Here is a 24,120-nt window from a genome sequence, read left to right as displayed (position 1 = left end):
AGTCTTCAAGGCGAGAATACTATTTTCGTATCCACCCACATCATCGCCAACTAAAATTCCAACTCGTGTCAAATTTGGTAAAAATTTCATAGTCCTTTGGACGCCTTGGTCTCAGATGTAAACATATAAAAATGGAGGGGTTTTGATGACTTCATTTTCTACAAACTAGTGGTAACAATGACGAAATTTGCTAAACGAGGGTTTTTGAATCAAGGATGGTTAATAGTTTCAAGACCTTCAAATTTTATAATCTTTTAATTTTTTTTTCAGGGAATTTCATTCTATTGGATGATGCATCCACAAAACTCCAACCTCACATTTTATGGGACGGTGGCTCTCATACAAACTCAACTTAAAATATGACAACTTTAACGGGTTTTAGGTGATTTTTATCAAAATTGGTTCAGAAGCGTGATTTGGAAAAAGAAGTTGAATTACTTTGTAAAATAACCCCTACCATTTTTGAAACGGGGGGCTCCCGTACAAAATTAATTTAAAAAAATTGAATTTATTTTTAAATTATTCAACAATGTTCATGAAATTCTGTGCACATGCAAGTTTTAGCATGACAAGATAATTTATTGTAATGTGTAACCATTCCCATTTTTATAAGGTAGAGGTCCCATACAAGAAAAAACAAAGGTAACCTCATATGACAGAATGGTGGCGAAACACCATGATGTGCGTAAGGGTGGAACGAACGAAATGAAATTTGGTATCCAAACAATGTTCAGGCCAAGGGTGATATGTACTTATAAAAGCTAATCGACCCTCCAATTTGTTGAGGGGAGAGAGAGCTCCCATACAAAATAATCCGTATTTAAATTTTATTTCTCGAACAATATTCAGAGGTTTTCATGAAAATGCTGATTAGAGCTCTTGAATGCTAAATTCAATTCACAATTTATCTAATAACTAATTTTAAAACTCTTATCATTCAATGATCAATAACTTAGTATGAGCTTCATCGAAGGCAAAATAAATATTTCCCTTATGACTATTGGGAAGTAACATTAAGACATCAGACAAAAAATCTAAAATAAAAAATACAACAAAACTGAATTCAAATTCCATGGAGAAACAGACAGTTCAACAGTGAAATTCAAAACCTAAAATCGGATTTTATTCAGACTCACAATTTAAAGTCTGAAATTAGAATCGCACTCTCAAGTACGATCCAACTTAAAGGAGGAGGGGCTCCCATACAAAATTATTAAAAATATGGCATAATTCGAACAATTTTCGGAAACTAATGAACCAATCTAGGTGGTCGGTTGAAAAGAAGTAATCGTAACACACTCATTGCAGTCGGTGAATCTATTGTCGTCTCAAAATTACTTTTTGGAATAGGTTTAACCAGTTTGCGTTTCGATGATATGGAAAAAATCTTGAGCCCGATATATAATCAGATGATTCGCTTAGCCTCCGGCGCTTTCCGTACAAGCCCAGTGGATTCGATAATGGCCGAGGCAGGTCGGCTTAATTTCCGGCAAAAAATGATTGAACGTCTCTGTGTTACGGCAGTTAGAATGGTAGAAAAAGGTATAATCAATTATGATTGCCCGCTAGCGAAACGATCAGAAGAACTGTTCAAAGCCACCACAAACTTACCTATTCCGAAAGTATGTGAACCTATGAGACTAACAGTCCGCCAATGGTACCTGAAACCACCTCGTACTGATAACTATATGCGACAAAAAGTTAGAGCAGGTGATCCAAGCCCGAAAGTTTTAACCTTCTTCAATGAAATGGTACAGAACAAATACAAAAATTATTATCATCTATACACAGATGGATCTAAGTTGAGAGACGACATAGGAGCTGCTGTTTATAGTCGAGACCTAGAATTTAGCTGCTCTTTATCAAATATTTGCAGTATATTCTCTGCTGAGGCGTTTGCACTCATGATCGCAGCCGAAAAAGCCAAATTTTTGCATCGCGCGATCATTTTCACCGACTCGGCAAGCTGTATTGATGCGCTTTCGAAAGGTCACACAAGGCACCCATGGATACAAGAAACAGAAAAACATTTGATGGAGAAAAACGTGGTTGTAGCATGGATTCCAGGACACTGCAATATTCATGGGAACGAGAAGGCTGATCGATTGGCGAACCAAGGAAGAAGCAAATCACCATTAAATATACCCATTCCAGCAGCAGATGCAGTCCGTTCGGTTAAAGCTTGTCTACGAGATGCGTGGCAGTCAACATGGAATCGGTCTCAAACCCTTCTACGACGTGTTAAACCTTACATTAGCCCATACACAGATAGGAGATGTGCCTCAGAGCAACGGTTGTTAACGAGATTGAGAATTGGACACACTAGACTAACACATAGCTTTTTACTTGACCGAACTTCACCGCCAGAGTGCTCTTTCTGCGGAGTTCAAATAACAGTTCAACACATTTTGGTAGAATGTCGAGGTTTTAACGAAGCCCATGACTTATGTGGTTTGGAAGGCTCTATCTATGAAATTCTTTCCAACTGTAATGATAGGGAAAATTGTGTTTTGAAATTCATCAAACTTTGTAATCTAACTGATAAATTGTGATAAGCTGGAAGAACGATAGACACGAAAGCCGTGAAAATGGTAAAGTGTCTCTAATATTATTAATAATAATAATAATGAACCAATCAACGTAAAATTTGGAGTGTAGCCGATTTCAAGACCGGAAATGGTTTCTATAATACTTTCAAACCCTTCCAAAACCAAAAGGGGGGGGGGGGGGGGGGTACAAATTAGTTTTTACAAAATGTGGTGATATATCGTAATGATAGACACTTCTCATTTTTACGAATGTAGACTCTCAAACTCAATAAATGTAACTTACATATCTTTAACACAACCAATGTCTGAACCAATCCGAATCCAAAGAGGGAGGGCTCTCAAACTAAATTAATAAAAATATGACACAATTCGAAAAATTTTCTGAAACTTCTGAAATGATCATCGTGATAATTGGTATCTGAGGGTTTTTGGGGCCGTAGATGGTTTCTTTAATTCTAACAAACCCCTCCGACTTAAAGTAGGAGGGGCTCCCATATAAAATTATTAAAAATACGGCATAATTCGAACAATTTTCGGAAAAAAAAAACTGAACCGATCAACGTAAAATTTGGTGCGTAGCCGTTTTTAAGACCGGAAATGTTTTTTTTATATAATTTCAAACCCCTCTGAATCCAAAAAGGGGGGACTCCCATACGAAATTTACAAAAATATTACACAATTCGAACAATTTCCGGAAACTACTGAACCGATCATCGTGAAATTTTGTGTGCAGTCGTTTTCAAAACCCGAAAATGGTTTCTATAATACTTCCAAACCCTTCCAAAACCAAAAAAGGGGGGGGGCTGCCATACAAAATTAATAAAAATTGTCAAAATTTTAACAATCCTCAAAAGGATTTTCGTTGAAAATTGAAGAACGTTAGCGTTTTGACGTAATGAGTTAAATTGACAAATTAGTTATTACAAAACTAGCTGAAATATCGTGTTGATAGACGCTTCCCGTATTCATGAATGTAGACTTTCAAATTCAATAAATTTAACTAATATATCTTAAAAAAAACCAATGTCTTAGTGCTACTTACATAAAGCTTGGCACACTTTTATTTTAATCACGTTTTGGGTGAGAGATGTTTCTATGATTGTTACAGACCTTTCTGCATTGCAGTGTTAAGAAATTGCGTTGCATAGCTTTAAAAGTTTTTAACCAATTGTAGGTAAAAAAGTGAGGACAAATAGTTATGAAAAATATATGGAAAAAATGAACTGCTGGAAGCATGGCAACACTTGTTCTAGAGTAAGCAGGTTCCTATTGATGTACTCAGCAACCAGAGATGTGCTTGATTTTTCAGGGATTACCTGGTTTTTCGAGGCTCTGTCTGACAACGTGATATGCTATTGAATTTCCCTGTTTTTGAAAATATGCCTGATTTTTGCGAATGTGATGAAAACTGGGTAGAAAGAACTGGATTAGGTACCATTGCTGAAGTTAAATAGTGAAAATGCGGCTGAATCAAATCAATTGAAAATTCCCTTTAATTGTTATTTTTAAAAGGGAATTAAAGGGAATCTTTCTATTGCTTTGATTTAGTAGAATTATTCAACCAAGTAAGCTCACAACACATATTGAAGTGAAAATGTGGAGTGATGACCAAAAAAAATAGGTCATCACTTCGAGCGAAATTTCCGTTACTTACGTCACCTGATTTTTATTTCACCAGTTCCCTGATTTTTGAAAAAAGAAAATATTGGCAACCCTGTCAGCAACTATCTGTTTTTGAGAGCGTTTGTTTCTATTAGAGAGAAACACTGTGTAGAGTTTTAGAAGAAGAGAATTGATCGGGAACCGAAAGGAAAAGACGAATCAGTTAACAGAATAATTTCGAGAGAGATGGAATTGAAATAGTGCGAAAAAAGTTTAATTTGCGTGGAAGAAAATGGCGGAGTTTGTGAAAGAATAAAATTTGGATGAGAAATCTGTCATAGTTTAGACTTTAAGAAAAATTGTTTTCAAAAGAAATCGGCCAAAGGGGACCAAAATTATTAATGAAAAACTGGATTATCGTGTTCCTCCCGAACAAAATGTCCCAAAATCCCATACAAACTTGAGGCTCGTTGAGCGACCCCTTCCCGTGATCCGATCTGGCCCAAATTTGGCATGAGACCTTGTACTGTAGGCCTAGGATCAATTTAAGCCTGCAGCGCATAACTGTTTCAAATGTCGGGTCATTTGGGGCAGCCTAATATAATATTATGTTTTACATTGATTTTGATTAATTTAAGTTAAAAAACAAATACAAAAAAGTGACTAAAAACATCTTTCTTATGTTGCCAAAAACGAACGAACGAACGAAAACGGATTCATATTCGCATACACAGCCGCCTACAACTTCGGCGCTACTCATCAAAACTCCGTTTTATGAAATTACAGTCGTTTGGAATTGTAAAATCTTCTCGTTTGGGATTGTGGGAACTTATAATTCCAAAAGAAACTAGATATTCCATTTCGTTGCCTCTCTGACTATGAAATCTCTTAAAAGCGGTTTAAACGGATGACGCCAACATCGAATGTTGCCAAAACCGAACGGGCTCTTTAGTGCTTTAACCAACATAATTGCTGCAAAAATTGGATACAATTGAGAAATATTTTTCACTATCGATAGAAGTTGATTTGCCAGACATTCATCAAATGTAGTAAATTTTCAGATAACTGCCCCGCTGCACTTATGTTTCAAATAGTGTAATTTTTCTGCCAATGATTTTTCTACTGTCCACGGTACGCGAAACAAAAGTCATAAATGATGCAAGGTTGCGAAATCTCATGAGATTGAGATTTTTTTGAGTGAGATTTTCCCTTTTTGAATCTCAGTGTGATACTAGGTAATCTCATCGTGAGTATCACAAACGGTTCTTGTCTTCTGGGTTGCCAGGTGCCCAGATTTGTCTGTAAAACCAAAACTTTTGACCCTTCGTCCAAATATTGGTCAGACACAGACACATTTTTGCTGAGAGTGTCCAGATTTTACAGACTTTCAAAATTGAGTGATGAAATCAATATTCATGTATCGGATTTGATCCGTAAATGTCAGATTGGACTGAAATCTCGCTTGTATTCATTGGTATTTGACCAACCCACTTTTTTTCAAAATTGCCCAGATTTTTCATCCTTAACACCTGGCATCCCTGCTTGTCTTGAATGTCAACGCTTTCTCAGACTGAGAATCACCAGAGGACTGAACCAGCTGTCAAATCGCATACAAACGCACCGTACCAAATTTTTGGTACCAGAACGTCAGTGTGGTTCCCGAAATTAAACACTTCACCCCATAACAGACTCGAAATAGGGTAACATTTTGGTTGCCAAACGCATCAGTTGTTGTCATACTGCAGATTTAGAATCAATTTTAATAAGGGTTATGCTGAAAACTCTGCATTTTGTGCCCAACCATAATTTATTAATGTTACCAAAGATCCCTTTGATTGGCATTCCCGAGCCGCGGATATCATTTTAAGGATTATTGAAAAACTGCCTCTGGTTGAAATTTTTGGAATGAGGACGCCATGTTGCCCCTATACGTGTTTCACTCGTTTCATTTTTCTTCTTCCTGCGGGTTTCTTGAATGGAAACTTGGTACGGGAATTTTTGTTTTCTTCAGCCCCTTGAGAATCACGAGCAGAAAAACTACTTTTTGGAAGGCAGAGATGCCATGGAATAATATTTGTGCAAGCTCTTGAACAATGAAACAATGAAACAAGTTTTATAGTTCAGAAAAAGCTTAACATACCACGACTTTTTAAAAACTGTCAGTTATACTTGATGAATGTTAAAGGCCAGTTATACTTTTTTAAACATTTTTATAGAGAACATACTATAAAAAGCTCAGTACAATCAGGTTGATGATAAGATTTTGTTTTTTTTATTTATGTCTTAAACAAAGTTGCGAAATCTCGTTCAGTTAACATTTTATCGAGTGAGGTTCTTCCTTTTTGAATCTCAGTGTGAAACGTTAACGTTGATTGTGAATGAAAGTTTTGATTTTAAAACATCTTTCTGAAGAATGTATTATTATGACTTGTAAGAATCTGATTATAATATTTATGTCTTAGTTTAATGAAAGTTTTACAGAATGAGCAAAAAGTTTTTATGACCAAATATTTTGTTTCGCTCGTATTCAGAGGATTAAAGACATGCAAGTTATGAAATTGTATTTCCTACAGTAATGTACTTTTAAATCTCTTAAAAACGTTGATGCGAAGTTTTGCAATCATGGAAAAGAACCGCAAACATTGAAATGCCCAAGCTCAAAATTCTTCAAAAACCCCCAATGGCTTAATGTGCTTGCCAGAAAAAAACATCTCAAATCTTCTGGACATGACAAGAAACTATAAAAAAAAAAACAAAATCTGAATAGCTAAATATTTGATTATTATAAATATTAACACAAAAAGTACCGCAAAGACAACTAAGCTGGGAAACACTAAAATTCAGAATTAAAATTATAAGGATCCACCGGGCCTAATTTTACAAATTTAGTATCTTTGAATTACCAAAAGTTTTTTTGCCAATTTTGCAGAAAAAAGTTTTATGATTTTATTTATAGCATTCGATCTATGCTTTGCTTTTACTTGTAGCGGCAACCTTAAAAACGAAGTTGAAATTTATAGGTAGCTATGTAGAGTTTTATTATAAATGAAGAAAACAGTTTCTTAATCTTCCAAACAAATTAAATTTTAAAATATAAAAATTAAAAAAATATTGTTACCAACGAAAAACCATTCCAATTAAAACGCATGGCATCCCAGCTTATGCAACCGGCTGGAATCGACCACATATGAAAAGCATTTATGAACCAAATAAAAAGTAATAAAGAAATATCAAAATTTTCCCTTTCAAATGAAAGCGGCGGTTTGTAGCTTCTATCCCAACGGTTAATCTTTTTTATTTCAATTTAAAAAAGACATATTAATGCATTATTTTTATGCATTTTAACGATTTTCTTTTTCAAGAGAAGGGACCCCGGTTTTATTTGCACCGGCTCACAGATCTTTTTCAAATATTAACTCGACTCGCGTGATGTTTGAAATTCCCTGTGGGAAATTTCTGAAGTAGAAAACATGATCGTTGCACCAAAAAGTAGGATATGATTCATACCAGCCTATCTAATGTCCGATAAATTCACTTATTCTATTAAGAGCATTTCCAGAAAATTTATAGAATTCTAAATAGAAAAAAGAATATGACTGAAATAATAATGTGCCATTGAATATTAGGATTGATCAAATATTATTGTACTACTATTTGTAGTAATCGTAAAATCCCTTCTTTTGTTAAGTGGCCTTACTTTTAATTTTTTGATTATTATCTTATGAGCTTTTAGACAAATGCATCAGAAATGAATTGTTCTTTAATTATCATAGCTGGATTTTTTAACGATTTTTGAGTACGTTTAAAAATGCCCTTTAAAAGAAATTCGTGAAACCCTTGGAAAAAAACACTGTTAAATTTTATTAAAATGGCTAGTTTAGACTGTTAATTGATCATTCACAGCCTAGTACATAATTTTGAAGTGGTTTTTTGAAATCGGGAATGTTAAGATTGGTATCGAAAATTTGTTTTCTCTACGGTTGTTCCGGATCTTTTACAGTCTCTAAGTGACTATTACTGTCAAAAATTCGGCAGAAAATTGCACTACCAATGAGTAGTTTGGAACAGAGAAGGGATGTCAAGGACCAAGGACGTTTAAAAAAAGATCGTTTGAAAAGAGATTTAAATAAAAGTTGAAACAAAGAACAGCTTATCACTGACATCACGGCTTCTATTTTTTCATTTAGTTGATATAAAAAAGTAGGTTTTAATTCTGAATGTATAGATGCATATTTGTTAGAATACATGATCTTAATTAATATTTCCAAATTTAGATATCCTTCACTCGTACACAACATGCTCTGAAGAAGGGACCGCATGAAATTTGATGACTGTGATCATATTACAGCTCAGTACAGTACAGCGCCGTATTTTCAAATAATATTATAAAACTAAAGAGTTGTTCAAAATATTTATAATGTGTGTTGTGTACATAGACACTTTTTAAAACATAGGTACCACGAGCTTTAACACTTTCGTTATTAAAAAGTTCCAATAAACTCCAATCATTAAAGCGCTCTTATTTTTTTTATATCAAAGCGTTTGGAGTCGTTCAACTTGGCGTGTCACTAGTGTGAAAAACTAATCAGATTATATGATACATTCAAATATTCCATAGATTCGTTACAAATTTAACTGTCGTCAAAAAATAGTAGAGGAAAAGGTGGGGAATAAAGCTGAAGATTTCTCCAATGGGATTCTGGATTTCTGATTTTTTTTCTAGATGTGATGCTCAGTGAATTTCGTTTGACATCGAAAGCTTTGAGCATCACAATGAAATTCATTGTGCTGCTTAATTGATACTCATCACGGTGAGTATCAATTTCAAATGATTATCTGAAATCTTGCAACTCTGAAATGATGAGTATTGCTAAATAGAGCATTCCATCTTTTCTTGTGGTGTTGATTTATTGATATTGTTTGGTTTTATACTCATTTGTTGTTTTTCACTTGTATCACAAGGTTTTCTTAAAAACCCTTTTTTAATTCGTTTTTTTTTTTTTGTTAATGTTCATGTTTAAACGATGTTTAGAAAAAAAATTAGCCTAACTCACTCACGGCTTGGTAGTTTTATCAGAACAATTCGACATTTGAACGTTTTTTTTTCATTTTTTTCTGTTTTCCAGTCTTGGGTCCGTATATATCCCAAAACAACAATAATTATCAAAAATAATTTAAATCTTAATCACCTACTGAACATTTACCAAAAAGCTAAAAAAATACCAAAGCCCATACTAACTTTCGCAACTATTTCTCATTTACAATGAGGTATTTTTTACCTTCAATACGATTCATAAATTAAGTTTTCTTGATTGCGATGTTATTAAAAAATAGACATAATTCAAAAAGGATAGATACAAGCTCAACACTCACCTGGTGAATTGTGGCGATGTTCACAATCCTCATTATTGTTGTTACTATTGCAGCTACCAATTCCACTACAATTATTATTATTGCCCAGACTGCCATCAGAAGATGCACCCGACAAACCCGTGTTCGGTCCACTAACGGCGGAAGCTAATCCTGTTCCGCTACTGATGTTGTTGTTGTTGCTGTTGTGGTTGATGAGGGCGCCACCTGCCACAATATGCTGCTGATGCTGCACCGTGGAAACGGAACTTAGCTGCAGGGGTGCAACCGGCGAGCTCGTTCCATTACCGTTATGGCTGGCTCCTCCTCCTCCTCCTCCGGCGACAATATAGTTATTGACACCACCCACACTCAAAGAATGACCCGAAACACCACTGGCACTGCACCCCCCGGGACCCCCACTTCTGGTACCTGCAACGGTCACGTTGTTGCTATTACACGTGTCCTGTGCTGCAGCCGACGACGACGAACAGGACGACCCCGATATCGAGTATAATTCTTCCCCCGGCGCCGCACCACACAGGCCGCCCCCACCAACGACGGCGCCACTGTTCCCTCCACTTGAACCGCCACCCCCGCTTCCGTTTAGCAGCTGCAACTGCTGCTGGGACTGGGACGTTTTGCTACCCCCACTCGGGCGAGCTTCACGTGTATAATCACCGAAAAATATTCGTGACCTGGTTGGAACGAAAAAACGAGCATCAAGTAGAAAATTAGAATTAATAGATCTGGTTTCCATTTACGGAGGCTGAGAATAAGTAAATTCATTAATTAAAGCAAAATTAAGTTTGAAAATAAAAGAAGGTCGTCGGGCCGGTGTAGAGAGTTTCGGTGTAATTAGCCACTGAAACAAAAAAATAATCACCACTACTCCAGCACCAAACACCATGCCACAAATGACTACACAAAATTTACCAACCGGGCCGATTGCAGCGTCATACACGGTTCTAATCGTGTTCGCAATGACAGAATTTCATCGAAGTTTATTGGATTTGCGCAAATGTGGTGTAATGTATGGCCCGCTGAAGAACAAGAGAAAGGCTTCTTTTTTTTTGTCATGGTCCCATGGGGCCCATATGGGTCCTCCCTCCATCCCATACGCATCACTTGAAGTGGGAGGGACAATTTATCCTTTGGATATTTATTTATACATTTCTTTGCATTTTCTGTACTACTCGGTCGTCTTATCAACTCCCGGGTATGTCCATCACTGTATAGATTAGGCTAAAGCATGGATCAAAATAAATCTGGACGTACTGTTTAACCATAGTGCTCCTAGTTCGATGTGTTAGTAAATGTTTTTTTTTTGTAAACATTGTAACCAAGACAATTCGTGACCTCAGTTGCATTTTCAAGCAAACAACCACCATCGCTGTGCCAGCTAAAACTAGAGAAAAAAATCATTGCCAACTGCTGTTTACGATTCTCCACGGAAAATAATAAAAAGGTAAAATTTACCGAGATAGCCAAGGTAAACGATCGTGAAAGCCAAAAAGGTAGCTTCTACCTCTTCGAGGTGAAACTCACCTCACAGCGAGGTGAAATTTACCTGAATCGAGGTTTGAAAAAAGGTACAATTCACCGAGGAAAAAGGTGAATCCAAAAAAGGTAAATCTTACCTCGTAGCGAGGTGAAGTTCACCTGAATTGAGCTGAATAAAAAAATATTATTCACCAAGAAAAAAAGGTAAAACCAAATAAGGTAAAACTTACCTCGTAGCGAGGTGAAGTTGACCTGGATTGAGCTAAACAAAACGGTACAATTCTTCTCGAAAAAAAGTGATTATTTGCCGAACCCGTTTATTGAGGTTAAGCTGTTTTGTCATTCAGGAACAAGTTTTGCTTTGTGCATAATATGTGAAAATCGGAATAGAATGGTAAGTGTTTTCTTAGATATCATTTAGTTGTGCTGGTTCTCGTCATAATACATTGTTTTTGTTTCAGATCGACCCATAGAGCTTATAGGTGTATTCCACGTCATCCTCCAGCCGGAAAAGCCGAACCTGGCCGGATTAGCCGAACAGAGGAGGTCATGAATGTACGCAACGCAGGAGTATTCAGCGGCCATGGCGGCTCGGAAGAACGCGAAGCCGAATTACCAGTCCCTATTTATCTCCAATAAATATAATTTTTGATAGAATTTTGTATTTTTTTAATTCTTATTGAAGAAACCAATCAAACCAACCAGCATTTACCTTTTAAATCAGTAAATGGAAAAACGGTATTATTTACTATTTTGCTAGGTGAATGCGAAATAGGTAAAATATACCTTTTTGCTAGGTGAATTGAAAAAGGTATAATTTACCTTTTTGCTAGGTGAATGAAAAAAAGGTAAAATTTACCTAGAAAGAGGGGTGGAAAAAATTCACCTCGCAAAAAGGTAAATTTTACCTTTTTTTTATTTTCCGTGTCGCCTAGGATACATGAACATCCTGACAAGTGACGTAAGCTTTGTTTACCTTTTTACTTTTTGAATAACGAGTTCTGTTATAGTGGGCGTTTATGTTCTTATCACCTTTTTAGTACCACATTGTTCCTAGTTGTCGGATCTGGAATGTTTTGACAGTACTTTGTTTTGGAATGTTTCCTCTATCGATATTGAAAATTAATTTATGATTCGTTTTCAAAAAAGTTACACGTGATGATGAAAATAAATTTTGGACACCCACGTCAAAAACCGAAGTGGTCGGTTCAAAAATCACGAAATCGTTGAAAATGGTCAAACCAACCGTGTGCAACGTTCTCAAACGTTTCCGTGAGATGCATACTATCGATCGGCAGGTTCATATCAAGCGTCATAGTGGAATTAAGGATCGGAAACTGCATTTGAAGGTGTTGAGAACGATCAAGGAAAACACAGGGTAGTCGGATTATGACATCGCCAAGAAATTTAACGCCGACCGGTTCACCGTCAGAAGGATTCGTCTGCGCGAAGGAATACGATGCTATCGGGCCAGTAAGCAACCAAATCGGACATTGAAGCAGAATTTAGTACCCAAAGGACGTGCCCATAAGTTACAACAAGATTCCAACGAAGTACGATGGATGCATCCTCATGGATGATGAAACGTACGTGAAGATGGATTTTGGGCAGCTTCCTGGCCAAAAATTTCATAAAGCCACTGCAGTTCCCTGGTCGGAATGATGTCCTCGGCAAGTTCAAATTCGTTTTTGCCGATAAGTTCACAAGAAAGTGTTTGATCTGGCAAGGTATTTGCAGCTGCGGACGAAAAACCCCGGTTTTTGTGAAAAAAAAGACCAGCTTCTCAAAGCGAACCATACTTTACGCCACATTTGATGAAAAACTGTCACCGCTAGAATACGATTTGCATCGTGTATGACGCTGTTTGTGCCCAACCGAATTGCGTGAAAACGGAAAACTAGAGCTTGTAGACGAAACAAGAGAGCCTGGACAAACTCCCTATCCGAAGAGGCAAAAAGAGCCGCCGACAATGGAGATTACTTTATGACATTTCACGCCGCCTTAGTGGTGCAAGGACTAATGCTAGAATGCCGCTCAAAAACCGAGCAGGTCAGTTATTGACCGATCGAACAGATCAGCTCAAACGATGGACTGAGCACTTCGAACAACTCTTCCGAGTTACGAGAAGCGATGACCAATAGAACCCGCAGCTCGAAGCGCCAACAGTAAGTCGCACTAATGGCGTCAACTCGGCGCCCTCGCTGGCTGAAATAGAAGCGGCAATCAAAGACAATCATTCCTGCTGAAATGCTGAAAGCCGATCCTACCTATTCAGCACCAATGTTGCACCGTCTTTTCGCTGACATTTGGGATACTGCAACATTCCCGGCCGACTGGATGTAGGGTATCCTCGTAAAGGTCCCGAAAAAAGGAGACCTGACAGAGTTCGGTAACTGGCGAGGCATATCATTGATCTGTACAACCCTCAAAGTACTCTGCAAAGTTATTCTGAACGGATCCAGGAGAAAATCGACGCTACACTCCGACGGCAACAAGCTGGATTCCGACCCGACGATCATGTGTGAACCACATCACAACGCTACGAATCATACTGGAACACATCAACGAATTCCTGGACACTTTTCTGCTGGTGTTCTTTGATTTCAAAAAAACATTCGACCGACTGAACCATGAAAACATCTGGGCTGCTCATAGATGACGAGAAGTCCCAGAGAAACAAGTCCATCTCATCGAAGGTATTGCACGACTGTGTCTTGTCCAATCCAATCCCGGTAACTGCTGGAGTGAGACAGGAATGTATCTTATTACCGCTACTTTTTCTTATCGTAATGGATTAGATTCTGACTGGATCGATCGACTGTGCACCGAACCGAGGATTGCCATGGAATCCTTCAACAATGGAACAACTGTTCGACCTTGACCTGGCAGATGATATTGTTTTGCTCGCACAAACACAACCGGATGTGTAGAGCAAAGCTAACTCGACGACCTCACCGAAAGCTCCAAGGCAACAGGTCTCAAAGTCAATGTCGGAAAGACCAAATCGATGAAGATCAACACAGGAAATCCCTCCAGTGTCATGGCAGCTGGGCAACAGGTTGAGAAAGTGGAGTGCTCCCAGCATCTTGGTAGCCAGATAACGCCTGATGGTGGTACTAAGAAATACATCGAAACCCGGATCAGAAAAGCCCGATTTGCATTTGCGAGTGTCCGCAACATCTGGCGCTCACGTCAGATATCTCTACGAACGAAAATCCGAAACTGTTACTCAAACGTCAAATCCGTATTGCTGTACGGGTGCGAAACTTGGTGCATATATGCGGTAACGACGCGAAAACTGCAAGTACAGGATCCGGCAATTGAAGTGCTACATTGAAATAAACATATAAATTGATCAAAACAACAACCTTTTTATTTCCAATTCATTCAATTTCTCTTGAAAACAAATTACTTTTTCAAAATTCACTGGTAAAGTTCGACTTGTTCGCCCTTGAGTTTAACCACTCGCCGCAGACGGTCGAGGCCCGCAGGTGTTCTTGTGGTATTTTATCCCAGGCTGCCACGAGATGTCGCTTCAGATCCTCCACACCTTCATGTTTCTTAGAGCAGGCTTCGGCCTCCAACATACTCCAAACAGCGAAGTCCGTAGGGTTCAGGTCAGGCGAACTCGCCGGCCACTCGGAGCTCGAAATGAACCCCGGAAAATGTTGGGCCATCCAAAGTTGGGTTTTCTTCGCTTTGTGAGCCGGCGCCGAGTCCTTTCCGGTCTCCAAGTATTTTTTAACTGTACAGTAAAAAAAAATTCAGCACACACTTTTATCGGACAGCTCACGAACTATGTCCTTCTGCCGTTTGCCAGCTAGGAACAAACCAACCACAGCGCTACTTTTCTGTTCGAGATCCATTTTTCCGGATTACAAAAGTAACACTTATATCCAATCATAGCTAAGACTTAATGTAAACAAAGGGACGAGGGGTCGTTCAATGCTGTTTCGAGTGCAACAAAATAATTACTGTTGAAGTGATGTAGCAGTTCAATTTCCGGACTCTGTATTTGTAAACCGCTGCCTGCGGAATATCATCCGCGCTTGGTGGCCTGGCAACTGGGTCTCAAACGAAGAACTACACTGCCGGTATCATCAAAGGGCGCTAGAAATCGAGATTCGGGAACGTAAGTGGAGATGGATTGGGCACACACTGCGAAAAGATGAGAACGAGATTTGCAGAGAGGCGCTTGAATGGATTCTAGAAGAACATCGAAGAAGAGGCAGACCCAGAAACTCGTGACGGCGAAGCCTAGCCACCAAAATACGAACTGTCGACGAGAGTCTTTACTGGGACCAAGTGAAGACGCTGGCTCCAGATCGTCATCAGTGGAGGTCTTCCACCACGGCGCTATGCATCGGAGGATCAGTGCGGGAACATTAAGTAAGTAAGTAAGTAAGTAAACCTAGCCGCCGAAATCAGAACTGTCGACGTTAATCTTGACTGGGACCAAATAAAGATGCTGACTCCAGATCGTCAATGAAGGGTGATACGGTCAAGATTTGGTCAAGGGAAAACGCGTGTAAATCGGTGAAATCGTTTGTTTAAAAAATCAAATTAAATTTCTTTTTCATGTTTAATTAGTATAAAATTCAGGAAAAATATTCAGTTACACACTATTAATTTTTTGGTGTAAATTTAGGTCAAATTGGATGCACAAAACTGAAGCATCACATTTGACATAAATTTACATCATGAAATAAGTGTCGTATAAACTCCGAAGACAGAAACGCTTAAAGACCTAAATTTTGGATAGAATAGACATAAATTTCAACTAATGAAAACAAAAATTTATGTCAAATTAGATTCATTCTTGATGCGGCACACATAAAATTATATTCCCTGTGATGTAATTTTCTGTCATTTTGTATGCACAAAAACGAAGCATCGTTTCTGATGTAAAATTAGGTCGTCTTAAATTTACTTCTTATCCCCTGGATCAGTGAATCAAACCTGCGTTAAAAAATAGAAATATGATTAGTTGCACAAATTTTTATTGGTCATATATGTACCTTCACAGTTCTTAATCTATGATGCTGATACACAATTTTAATGTTTGAGTTTCGCTGTAAGCATTTTAAATATATTACAATGTTTACAATAACTATTACTTTAATATATGTTGTATTATTTCTTCATGATTTAATGAATAAAATCCTAGTTTTGTTCTAGTGTAAATATGTATTCCAATCGAGGCCCTCAGAATCAGAAGAAGATAAGTGCCTAAATGTTAGTTTCCAGAAAACGTGCTTCAAAGTTGTCAAGGGGCTCTATTTTTCATATGTACATATAATTTTGAATTCTAGCAGTTTTTATTCAATCTAAAGTGTTAAAATTTAAAAAAAATCAGAGTTTTGCACCAGATGTACGTTAAGAAAGAAAAATCGATTGCAAACTTAATTTTGACACTCATCTCCGAATTTAGGCGAAAGCTTTTTTATTCTTGAACTCTCTAAGAGTTTATAATTACTATTTTTGCTGTCTGAAAACATTCTTACTTTAGTGGCTTGTTATAAGGATTGTTAACGTCATGGTTTATAATACTTGTTTAAAAATAAAATCGACAGAAATTTAAATACTATGAAAGTTTTTTAAGAATTTGCTGACCTATGTCAAAACAGTTTTTCTTTGATACTCAATTCTTTTTTTTTAAATGATACCCTAAATTATACCTTTTTCGCATTTGCTGCGCTTTTGTGTAAAGATAACTATTGTTAACCATTCATCGACTTCATACACACGTTAGGTATTGGTGTGTTAGGTTGTATTTATCATTTCACAGGAATTTTTTTTCAAACTTAACTCTACTGTTAAAGTGCATTGCCTTGCTATTTCATATCATACAAAATACAAAAATCATTCAATTATTCTTAGACACGAATGCCACAAGGTGGTAAAGTGTCATAAATAAACCTTAAAAAAATTTCAATTATTCTAAATAAGGCTAGCTTTGAACCTACATTTATGTAAATTAGGAAACAGACGACTTCCACCACTGTTAAATATCGATTCGAATCGAAAAATCGAATTTGATTCAGTCAGTACTATCGCACTCGTTATTCATCTAACCTCGTCGATGGGTCAAATTCAATGGAACTTGAGGTTTTAAACGCTTAGTATTAAAAAGTTAATTCTTTATCTTATGTAAAAAAACGAATGGCTTTCGATGGAGCCTTCGAGAATTACTCTCAACTTAGAACCGCCAAGTCAACCATGGATGCATCAATTGTCATATGTCATCTCCGGAAAGTGCATCACCACTTCACGTTTCGGTAGCTACGATAATCCGTTTTAAATCGGGCCGTGAGTTTAAATTGTCTGTGAGGGTTTTTCTTGGTTAAAACTATGCAACGAAATCGCTTACCAAGTCAGAGTCAAATTCACTACATGACTCGAGGAACCCATTCTGTAGGAATAATGAACAAGAAGTTGATATTTGACTTATGTAAATACTAATTTAAAAATATAATTTACCTATTTTTCGGTTCCTTATCCTGATTCAATTTCTTTTTACAATTATTTCGACTCATTCTTTTTGCTGCCGATGCACTACTGCTTGCAGAAATTTAAATTTTGTTGCAGTAGATAAATCTTAGCTTCAACCGGGCGGCTTCAAACGAACATCCTATCGCCAGAGTCTCCGTGTTCCTATACGAATGATGTTAGATAACAGAAATGTATTATTCGCCTTTACTAGAATTTGAATAGAATTAAAAAAAAAAAAACCTACCTAATTCCCTTCAATTTTTTAATGATCCATTATTTTTCATACTACTTCATCAAAGCAAGAACGAAACGGCCATAGCATTTAAGAGCTCGTTTGATCCGGATGAGCAACATCGGCAAATATAATGCTTTTTCCTTATTCGGCACGGTGGATGACTAGCTTCATTTTAGTCGGAAATAAACCACGTGAATCGAATCTTTTGGACCAACAACATTCCAGACATTTGAAACTGTTTTTCCAAAGCTGCAGCAAATTATTCTATCGTACAAATTTTTGTCCGTTCCGAATGCTATGTCAGACAGAATAGATCAGAAAGCAGTTTTCCAGTTTTCCTGCGACGGCCTAAAAATGACTCATGTTGAGATTAGTGAAAATGCATCGTCGTTGGCCATATTTCTGCCGAATCCAAACAATATTCAAAACGGAAACATTGGAACGGAATTTAAACTCATTCAATATGCTTACCTGGCTGGCTGCAGGCGAATGATAGGTCACTCTGAACACCATACACCCAACCTTCGGGTAGTGTTCATATCACCTCTTCTCAACCTCCCCGTTGTGCCGGCTGGGGTGCGAGTAGATCGGATACCCAATCCCGGTAGATGTTTTGGTCGCATACAAACTGTGATTGGGGGCTCCACACGCGTCTTTTCTCCATGTCAGGGGCGGCGTGCAACAACGTCTTGGTGATGTTCGGGAATCAAAAGAGCAACGTCACGACGGTCCTTGAAAGAAAATTGAGTTAGCTGCGGGCCTTGCGAGCCCGTGACGGTAAAAATATTAATCAACAAATTGGATAGCTTACCTGCCGCCGTCTTTCGAACGAAGCAACCCAAGCATAACAAACGTAAAGCCTAGTCCACACTAGGCAACATGAACTGCGATTTTTGTTATGAGATGAACTTTGTTGTCTGTTGTTGTTGTTGGAAACACGCTATTTTTTTTAAACTCAAAATTAAGTAGTTTTGGTTCAAAACAGCACTTCAGTGGCATCCCTCAACTTTGAGTTTGTCTGGGCAATAGCAAAACTAAGTTCTGATAGGCATACTCAATACTAAGTTCGGCTGCCGAACTTGAATTTATCTTTTTTTTTCGAGGGTAGCTAATTATTTTCAGGGAATTAAAGGATGATTAAAATTTTTTGTACCCGGATGTTGCTGTTCCGATACATTGCATTGCAATTGCAGAGCGGTGGAAAGTTTTGACACTCCCGGTCGAAGAAAACTTCCGAATGTTACTTCCTACGGGAAGTAAACAACATCCGGAAGTTTCTGGACATTCCAAGCCGCTCACCGTATGATGACAATGACGGACAGAATTTTATGCTGACACGGTGAACATGCATTCCATTATGAAGTTCCTTCCTTATTCAAGTCTTCCGGTAATTGTTCCGGAACGACCAAATTTTGCGACGTGTTCGTTGGTTGCTGTTCCGGCTCGAACTGAACTCGCTAAGTGTTTTCAGTCCAACAAAGAGAGTTCAATTTTTAGTTCATAAGGTTGAACTCAGCTTTGCTCCCTCGCCGAAGGAAAAAAAAGGATCAATTTTGAGTTCGCAGTTCGAACTCCATTTTGATCAATCGCAAGGAGGAAAAAGGGTTTAAGTTCATAGAATTGAACTATGTTTTGAACCACGGTCGTACTTAATTTTGAGTTAAAATAAAAGAGCGTGAACCTGAGACGGTCTCAGTGTCTCCCGAAGAAAATGGGAGACGCTGAGACCGTCTCGAGACGAACCGTCTCCTAGTGTGGACTAGGCTTAAATTCAGCCTCTGACCAGGTGAACACCGTTTTTTTCTCTTTCTTCTCCGGATGTTGGTAAACAAATTCGCAATCCGAATACACTCCAACAATTCGGCTCCAAAAAACTACACACAGGAGCGAATCATAATGTTCTGGCCGCGGGAATTGAATATTCCAGAGATGATCGAGGTCTATCCCCGATGGAACATTGTGATGCATCTCTAAAGTGCTAACAGCTAGGGGCACTTGGAAATATTAATAAATGTATTTATTGATCAAATACCTAGAAGTTACCTATTTGGTTTCCACGAACGTTCACCTTGCTATCTCGGTAAATTTTACCTTTTTATTATTTTCCGTGTTTCAATTTTCTCCACTCTCTTTTCGCAATAAATGGGATTAGAAGACTGTTCGAAAAAACGAAGCCTCTACTGTACAACAGATAGGTGACATTCAAATTGGACATTGGAAACAGGGGTGTCAGGTGTCCTGATTTATCAGGATTTGTCCTGATTTTCGAGACACCGTCCTGATTTTTCAAAATCGATTGAATTGTCCTGATTTTTTAAAAATGGCCCCTAAAATGTCCTGATTTGTCCTGATTTTTAAAAAAATATCCAAATCATAACAAAATTTATTGTTAAATGATAAGAACATCAAACAAATCATAAATAAAATAGTTTAACCAGTTAAACTAATGAGATTTTTTGATTTAAATGACATTTAAATGAAGATTTTTTATATTAACTGCAGGCCAGTCAGGATTATTCTCGCTTCAGTTGCATAATTCAAGGCGTCTTCAGCACCTATATTTCGCCTTTAGTTATGCAATCTAAGCAGAACTGCATTTTGTTTTCACCAATTTGGTGGTGTCCTGAAAAATCCTGATTTTTTCTTCGCGGTGTCCTGATTTTTTACAAAATGACCTGGCACCTCTGATTGGAAACAAAAGCGGTATAGAAGTATAAATCATCAAATAAGGCCGACGACCTAGAGAGAGTGATGCGAGGCGAATTGGCAAAACAAATTGACATCTGCTTCGCCGCGTTGAGTATGTCAGGTTTAAGCGATTCACACATTTTCATCAAATGTTGTTCGTCGCATTGATTCGCATTCGCCATTATGCATCGCATCGCATTCACTATGTCATCGGCCGTAGAGCTACTCTAAAATTGCTTAACGATTTGATACTTTTATCTTTATATGACGCCTGTAATTTAAAATAAAAGTTTTCAGTACGTACAACTTTTACTTCAGAAAATAATATACCTATTTTGATTTAGTAGTGTGTTATTTAATTGTGAGAGATTTAAAGAAAGGATTTCTAAATGGTGTGTTAGAAGTATTAAGCAACAATAGCCTTTAATAGAAAAACATAAATAAGCAATAATGTGACGTGGTTATACGTGTGCTTGTGAGTCTGATTTTGAAGAGCGCAGAAATTCGACCTTGAGGCGAATACCATTTTCACAACTTTCACTTTACACTTTGCTTCCACACTATTTTCTATATTGTAACGTGTACTATGGACGGTGCTTTGAATAACTGGTGCAAGAGCTGTTGAGCAAATTAGTTGTAAACATTTCGCTTTTAATTTTTTTTAAATTGTTTTGTATATGTAGTGTTTGGTTATTTTTACAAAAATTTAAAAGGAATACTGAAAATGAAAGAAAATAAAAATCTGCAGTCGGAACGAGGCAGAATTTAAACTTCATGTAGGTACAAAAAAAATCCAATTTAATATTTTCCAATATGTATTCTATGCTTGCAGGTTTGCTGGTGAAAATATTGTCAATTCAGCTGAAATCCGAAGTTTATGCGCTGGTGACTGCCAACCAGCGACAATAAAAAAATGTATCAAACACCTCGACAATCGATAATCCTTTCTTTTGTTTGGTTCCGACCGTTCCGACACTTGAAAGATGTTTGAGCGAAAATATAATATAGAGCAGGTATCCTACATCCAAACAATTTAATTTTTCAACATTGGGATAAACCAAGTATAACTGAAATTTCTAAGACCAATGTATGGTTTAAAATTGAATGTTCTGCTTAATTCAATGGACTGTCATGCTCGAAGTGTTTTATAACCTGATGCCATTGGCTTAGATTTTTTGAAGACTTAATCTTATGAACAATTTGGTGATGCGTAGAGTTTTAACTAATTGAGTATTCTATGGTATGTCACTATAAAACCTTATAAATTACTTATCAATGAAAATATTTTGCACACCCAGCTTTCTAAAACAAGATCATATATTCAAAATTGAGTCATCGCTTACCTTAATGGACAATACAGCAATCGTCGAGTAACATTGAATGAGCTGCACTACGTCACCATGTTCGTAGAAATTTAACATTTGTTCTATTTGTTCCAAAGTTGATATGGCTGTAAATTTGTGAAAGAAGCTTTACTTTTAATTACAAATGTTTACCTTAGAAAACTCACCTTGCTTCAGGATCACTCAGATTATTTTTCATTAATTTTTATACACAAGGTAACGTTCACAAATCTTTATAAAATCGTGCATTGGAAAGTTTAGCCATAAAATACTTTAATTTCGTTGGTAGATGAATAATTCCACATCCACATTTACCGGGTGTTTAAAACTCCGTTTCTTGTAATGCATTTGTATCAGACACAGATATAAGTCAATATCACTGCACAAACTGCATACGATTATGAACAACAAATCAATCTACCACTAGCGCCATAATGGAAAACGCTTTGACTGAACTCTCTAACACTGATAGACATAATTTTATGTTTTCCGTCACACAGCTTTAAATTCAAGATTTAAACTTTAGATGAACAATGATGTAAAATTCGATTCGTATTACTTCAAGTTTAAGTTTATATCCTGAGATTTGAAATCATCCATGTATGTGTGTATTTTATATTCGAAAAGATGTAAAATTAGATTTTTCCTTGAATAGATCAAAAGAAAAATAGGTGCTTAAGCGTTTCTGTCCAGTCTAATTTTCATAATTTTTTGGTGTGTAGGCTTCCGCTTTTCCAAATCCGAATTGCCGGGCCTTACGTTTAACCCCTGCCATCGGATTTTGTACAGCCACCTTGTCCACCTTCTTCGCCGCAGAAAGCCAGTTTGCCTTGAACTGCTGCTCGTCCTTAGCAGTTTTTCTGGCCTTCTTTAGGTTCCGCTTGACAATAGCCCAGTACATCTCAATTGGGTGGAGCTCTGGCGTGTTGAGAGGGTTCTTGTCCTTTGGAACCACCTGCACGTTGTTGGCGGCATACCACTCCATGGCCTTTTTACCGTAATGGCAAGATGCCAAATCCAGTCAAAACAGTACGGAACAACTGTGTTTCTTCAGGAAAGGCAGCAGACGTTTATTCAAACAGTCTTTCACGTAAATTTCTTGGTTGACAGTCCCGGAAGCTATGAAAATGCTGCTTTTCAAGCCACAGGTACAGATGGCTTGCCAAACCAGATATTTCTTCGCGAACTTTGACAGTTTCATGTGCTTGAAAATATCTGCTACCTTTCCCGTTCCTTTTGCCGTATAAAACTCCTGTCCCGGATGCTGCTTGTAGTCGGCTTTGACGTAGGTTTCGTCGTCCATTACCACGCAGTCAAACTTCATCAGCATCGTCGTGTACAGCCTCCGGGATCGCGCTTTGGCCGTCGTATTTTGTTTATTATCGCGATTTGGAGTCACTACCTTCTTGTAAGTCGATAGTCCGGCTCGTTTTTTGGCTCGATGCACGTTCGTAGACGATACACCCAGCTTATTTGCGGCATATCGAAGAGAGTGGTTAGGGTTTCGATTGAAACTACCGGCAACTCTCTTTGTCGTCTCAGTGGCTTCCGGTTTTCGATTTCTCCTCGATCCAGACTTCCTGGCTGTCGACAAACATTCCCCAAACACTTAATTACATTTGTAACGGTTGATTTGGCAACTTTTAGCGGTTTTGCCAGCTTTGCGTGCGAGTAGCTCGGATTTTCGCGATGCGCGAGCAAAATTTTGATACGCTGCTCTTCTTATTTGGAGGGCATTTTGACAACTGAAGAGTGAATTCCAAAATCAAAATAGGAGCAACACTCTACACACACACACACCTTCAAAAAGAGGAGTGTTCTGGTTTTTTAAATGCAAAATTGAAAGAAATACGTCAAGTTGATATTGACCAAATTTTGACCGTATCACCCTTTAGTAGAGGTCTTTCACCACGGCCCTATGCGCCGGAGAATCGACACGAGACCATTAAGTAAGTATTTGTGAATGACAACGTTGCTCTAAAACGAAAAATAGGAAAAAACAATTTTCTATGTCACTTCTCGGTGTTTCTATTAGGTTAAATCATTTTAAAGTCCCTGTAAAGTAAACAACATGTCCCGAAGTATTAGAGTGCTTAAATGCATTGTTTTGACGAAAACAATTTCAATCACTTCACACGCATCACTCCCAATAGAGCGATTCAAAAATAAAAATAAAACCCGAAAACTTTACAACAAAAATCTTCAATTATAAATTTCACCGATTTTAAACAAAAAACGAAAGAAAACACAAAAATGACAAAAATAACTAAATTTACAATGACAAAAACCTCAAAAATCACAAAAATCTTAAAATCATAAAATTAATAGACTACACATAATAAGAAAACTTATCACAAAT

The 24,120-nt window shown here is 37.5% G+C and overlaps 1 protein-coding gene and 1 long non-coding RNA gene across 6 annotated transcripts in view; both read right to left on the bottom strand.

Moving 5' to 3' along the window:
• Positions 1-24,120, bottom strand: part of LOC129747605 (uncharacterized) — a 166,815-nt gene that overhangs the window by 116,998 nt on the left and 25,697 nt on the right. For all 4 annotated transcript variants that reach the window (XM_055743734.1, XM_055743015.1, XM_055742261.1 and 1 more), the window contains exon 3: positions 9,525-10,198. In XM_055743734.1, the coding sequence (XP_055599709.1) occupies positions 9,525-10,198 (674 nt within the window). The remainder of the gene's footprint in view (positions 1-9,524; positions 10,199-24,120) is intronic.
• On the bottom strand, positions 16,698-18,583 carry LOC129754459 (uncharacterized). 2 transcript variants are annotated; one of them, XR_008739072.1, is made up of 3 exons: positions 18,202-18,583; positions 17,484-18,078; positions 16,698-17,415 (listed from the first exon to the last, which is right to left on the bottom strand). It is a non-coding gene; the product is annotated as an uncharacterized LOC129754459 (long non-coding RNA). The 2 variants fall into 2 exon arrangements; XR_008739143.1 differs by having other exon boundaries at positions 16,698-17,657; positions 17,740-18,078.

The sequence above is a fragment of the Uranotaenia lowii genome, chromosome 1 (genome assembly GCF_029784155.1).
Source record: "Uranotaenia lowii strain MFRU-FL chromosome 1, ASM2978415v1, whole genome shotgun sequence".
Taxonomy (NCBI): Eukaryota; Metazoa; Arthropoda; class Insecta; order Diptera; family Culicidae; genus Uranotaenia; species Uranotaenia lowii.
The sequence above is the reverse complement of the archived record's forward strand: the minus strand, read 5'-3'. Positions and strand labels throughout refer to the sequence as shown.